This window comes from Limulus polyphemus, unplaced genomic scaffold (assembly GCF_000517525.1).
Source record: "Limulus polyphemus unplaced genomic scaffold, Limulus_polyphemus-2.1.2 Scaffold2133, whole genome shotgun sequence".
NCBI lineage: Eukaryota > Metazoa > Arthropoda > Merostomata > Xiphosura > Limulidae > Limulus > Limulus polyphemus.
In genome coordinates this window covers 87,265-92,137 of record NW_013667743.1, presented here as the reverse complement: position 1 = coordinate 92,137, position 4,873 = coordinate 87,265, and the positions used below count along the sequence as shown (strand labels likewise).

The window sequence follows — 4,873 nt, the reverse complement described above, 5'->3', positions numbered from 1 at the left end:
CACATAACACGCAATAAATCGATTATGATATGGCATCACTCTATTATTCACCAACAAAGACACCAATTGATGTTATCTCTACTACCACTTATATACAAATAAAACAAAAAACATCTGCTGATGTATCTATCATCTTTACAACTTCTACATCCTCCTTCATTCTGCAACAAATAATTCAAGCTAGTCGTTAACTTTTCCATGGGAATGATATTGGTACTATGAGTGAAATTGACATCTAATTGTTCAAAACATAATGTTATACAACATATCAATTGATAGATAAAAACCTTGACTTTCTATTGGTTATAGGTAATATATATAATGAAACATAAGAGAGAACTATCAATGAATTCTGAAAGAGAGGATGTGGCAGGAGGGGGTCTGATTCTCTATTTGATAGCTCTGTAACCAATCAAAATTGAAGACTATTTAAATTATGGTTTGTCTGAGCAATAACCATCTTAGAGAGTAATATATGTTTAATTTCACAATTTTTCGACAGATGATGGATAAAATAAGGATGACAACATGCTAAGGAGAAAATGTGTCACGTGGTTCACACTAGTGGAAATTCGGGATTTTTTAAAATATTGTCTTGTACAATTAAGAAATTAAAACTTGTAATACTATTAAAATATGGATTACTAGCTAAGATTTTATACTATTCTAATTGGTATATATAAACAAAAGGTAGTTTAATAAAATTTTGAATGTAAGACACTAAAACTTGTGTCATGTGCAGTAAAGGATACCCGTGGCGACAGGGTTAATAAAATCCTGATAAGATAAAAAGTGTTTTGTAGTTGGTACATCCCAGGCTATCAAGTGTGTTCCAGTGATTGAAATTTATAGTCAAAAAACAACCCTTATGGATACCCATCTGTTGATACAAGTACCGTTTGTTCACAGAAAAACACCCACGTAAAACTTTTTCCCATCCATCAATTATAATTTCTTTCTCACAACCACTCTATTTAAAGTCTTTTCTTTCAACTAATAAAATCTTTTTTTCACTTTATTGTATTTTAAACATAGAAACACAAAGTACCACATCAGGTAAAAGTTCTAAATGAAAAAGTAAAATTTTGTTTTAATAATTTTAACACTTTTGAAAATTCTGTACAAAAAAAAAACCCTTAACATTGGCCAACATTAATTTTTTTAGGAAATATACATAACATGAAAATGTATAATTTTATGCACTTGAATTATCCTAAGCACAAAAACTTGAAAGCTTCTTTCTTATCGTGTTAGCCATGCCTTTTTTAATTCTCTTTTCTTAAAGTCTATTTAAATGAAACTAATAACAGTGATGTTTTTATCTTGGCATTTACATTATCCAGTGACAAGACTTACCTGCCATCCTGGTCAAAAGGAGCTATGCAGAAAACTCCTTTGCTAAGTCTTGTCTCCTTCTCTAACTTTCCTTCAGTAACAAGCACGTTGATATCATTCACTAAATCCTCGAGACTAAAATAAATAAGTTTGTGAGTTTTACTGTTAAGATTACATCACAACTCCTTATTAATACAAGCACCCTTTAAGTAGACCAAAGCCTAATGTCACAATGAACTTGGTTCAGTGATATAACTTGCATCAAATACAAAGATATTCATATTGGTCATATATATATAGATGTGTACACACATCTACAGACACAACTGTAGAGTATACCTTATATTACCTAAGGCACACAGTAAAAGTCTCAAGGATGTTACAAAGCAGTGTATATTATTCATTTTTCATTCCTATTAATTATACTTTTCTTGGATTTCATTTCAGCTGTGCCAAAACTTCTTTTTAGTAATGAGTAAAGTAAAGAAAAATATAAGTACATATTCACTACCAGATACTACATAGAAGCCATGCTCAACAACCTATTTATTATTTACTCTACAAAAGGCCTACACAATATATCATCAGAAATGGAGAGGCTGGGTGGGAAATGAGAGAAGAGGTAAGTATCTATCAGAAATACATTTTCAGTGTAGAAAAATGTTAACTTCCAATATAATATCTTACCTCCACTCACAAACTAGCTAAAAAATATGATCTCTCTTTAGGAAATGCACAAAAAAAGACCAGGAAGTGTGGAATCAAAAGAGAAAAATCACACTTCAGTGGGAAACTGCACCTCATGTGATCCACATATACTCTTTGCTCTTTTATGATAGTGTCGTGAACATAAAAGGCAGAAACATGAAAGAATCCCAGAATATGTATGACCCATGAATGGGACTCCTGGGTGTTGAGTGGCTAGAGCATGACAGGCTGTAGTGGTAGTTCAACCTCAACCAATACCAGGAGGTATGTGGTATGGTACCTCAGATCAGTGGTAGGTAGAGAAATGCCTACCCCTTCACCTCAAAACAGGAATTGATAGGGACGATGGGCTTCCTTACCAATATCAAAATAGGAATTGGTAGGGAAGATGGGCTTCCTTACCAATATCAAAATAGGACTTGGTAGGGAAGACAAGCTTCCTTACCAATAGCAAAATAGGAATTGGTAGGGAAGACGGGCTTCCTTATTACCAATATCAAAATAGGAATTGTAGAGAAGACGGGCTTCCTTACCAATATCCATCACCACTTGCATGCATTTCCAACCCAACTTGTGCTGCATCCAGCTACAACCAACACCAGATCTACTGGGAACCAACATCTAGCAGATGGCATGAAGAGAGACCTCAAAGCTGGGGTGCATCTCCAGTTTAAAACCTGGCACAAGTGGACATTTGTCATCCAGTCTGTGGTAGGAGAAGGGAAACTGGCCAGCACCCACGTGAGGACTTACTTAGCTTGACCTTCTGCAAACAACACTGAACCCCCTGGGAATGTACATCAGGAGGAGGAACATCTCAGCCTGAGGGCAAACTGCAATTATAGAGATATTATATACATTTATTTATTTATGACATGATGGAGTGCTTCAACCAAAACCTGTTGGCATCTGGAATTGATCATCAATTTTGCAATAGAAAGGGCGTTACACCATAGAAAAAAATCGGTCAGATATATCGACAGAAATATATGTAGTGCAGCAACCAAAGCCAGGCAGCATCTGGAATTGTACATCAGGTCCGCGGTAGGAAGGGCTACAATGTAACTGACAACAAGCATGGTCGATGGATGGACAGCGCAGATTTTCCAAAAAAAAGTATACTTGGTCAGATACCAGTTGCCACAGAGTGGGATCCAGAGCAGTATCTGGAATTGTACATCAGGTCTGCGGTACAAAGGGCCACAATATAACTGACAACTAGCATGGTCACAGGAAGGAGAGTGGAGATTTTCCAAAAAAAAAGTATACTTGGAAAGGCACTGCTTACCACAGAATGGGATCAACAATATATAAGGAAGGAGGTCCCTCAAACGTGAGAAAAAAAAAGCAAACTCGCACAATAACAAAGCACAAAAATTTAAATAAATAGTAAAGAAAAATGAAGTCAGTAATATAACTAAAAACATCAATAAATCCTAGAGCAAAAACTAACACATCTCTACAGTACTACTGTCAATCTCAAAGTGATTAATGAGTGCAGATGTGAAGTAGGCACTGGTTATGATACGAGTGGTGTCATGCTCCTATTGGTGGAGAGCTGCTGCATGATCATTTTTATGTGGGTATGCAGAAGCAGGAGGTAGAAGGCTAGTGGCATGCAATTAAAATTAGTGCCGATAGAGGGCAGTGTTAGTCAAGAAAAGCTATTTTGTGAAAAGAGGTAAGATATTGCATCAGAACTGCTTAAAAACTACACTATGGTATAAAGAAATATTAATAAATAATCTAATCATTATAGAAACACCAGTATCTTTGCTGATGAAATAATACAAGTTACTCAAATTTTAAAAAATGTGTTATAATACTACATACAGTTTTAAAAGTAAGAGAAAATTTTGAAACATACCATGATATAATGTTTGCTTTTTGCACAAAAAACATGTGGGGTGTGTGGACAACAGAGACGTAGATATCTTGGTAAGCACCCAATTCTAAAAACCCATGGGAAAGTTCAGCTTTAGGGTAGTTCTGTTGTTTGTACAGTGGTTTGGAATCTATAACAAACAATGTAACACAAACTTAACGATAAGATAGTTATTTAACATGTTAAGATGATTTGAAAAATATATTTGTTCCTAGGAAAACACCCATTCATGTTTCCTCAAAACTTTACGTGATTGTTAATCACTAGAAATGGATAAAATAAATTCATATTTAGAATTTCACTGAGAGAGAAAAATACATTCAATTAAAACATTTCATGAACTACAAATAAATAATTAGGTAGAGGTTAAAACAGATATTAAGGTACAATCTATAGGAGTAAATAACATCAAATATCTGTTTACGTTTTAAACACATTAAATCACAATACAAACTGTCTACTGTAGAAAAAAAAAATTATAGTCTGTATGTGACTGTAAAGTTTATTTCTTGACAATGTGAACATAAACATAACGTACACTGAGAAAACATCTATTTTTATGGAAAGCTGTTTCTCCTTTAACCTCTTTCAATGAACGTCTCAAATTCTCCAAATTTATATTGCGAAATATAACTCTAACGTGTTCAAAACAAAGACAAAAAGACAATTCTAACAGCACCGTTCATAATGTATTGTTCTCAAGCCCACAGACAGGGTGGGTGGGAGCAACTGCCCAGGGGCCCAGGCAAATGAAAAGTGGTTATGCCATAAAGCCCGCAAAATACCTTTATGCTATACATTCATTTAATCATGAAAGGCATAGGTTTTACTTTTCTTTGCATATAGATGCTTGATACATCAAGAATGATTGAAATAATAATTTGAGTAATAATTAATATGTATTTGTTTCTTTATAGATTTCATAGATATTTGTTGTTACTTTAT

General features: G+C 34.2%; 1 protein-coding gene across 1 annotated transcript in view; it reads right to left on the bottom strand.

The window, feature by feature from the left end:
• LOC106466048 overlaps positions 1 to 4,873 on the bottom strand; it is a 31,934-nt gene that overhangs the window by 14,742 nt on the left and 12,319 nt on the right. Inside the window, exons 2-3 of the mRNA XM_022394003.1 lie at positions 3,911 to 4,058; positions 1,357 to 1,470 (exon numbers count right to left, since the gene is read on the bottom strand). Of these exons, the coding sequence (XP_022249711.1) occupies positions 1,357 to 1,470; positions 3,911 to 4,058 (262 nt within the window). The remainder of the gene's footprint in view (positions 1 to 1,356; positions 1,471 to 3,910; positions 4,059 to 4,873) is intronic.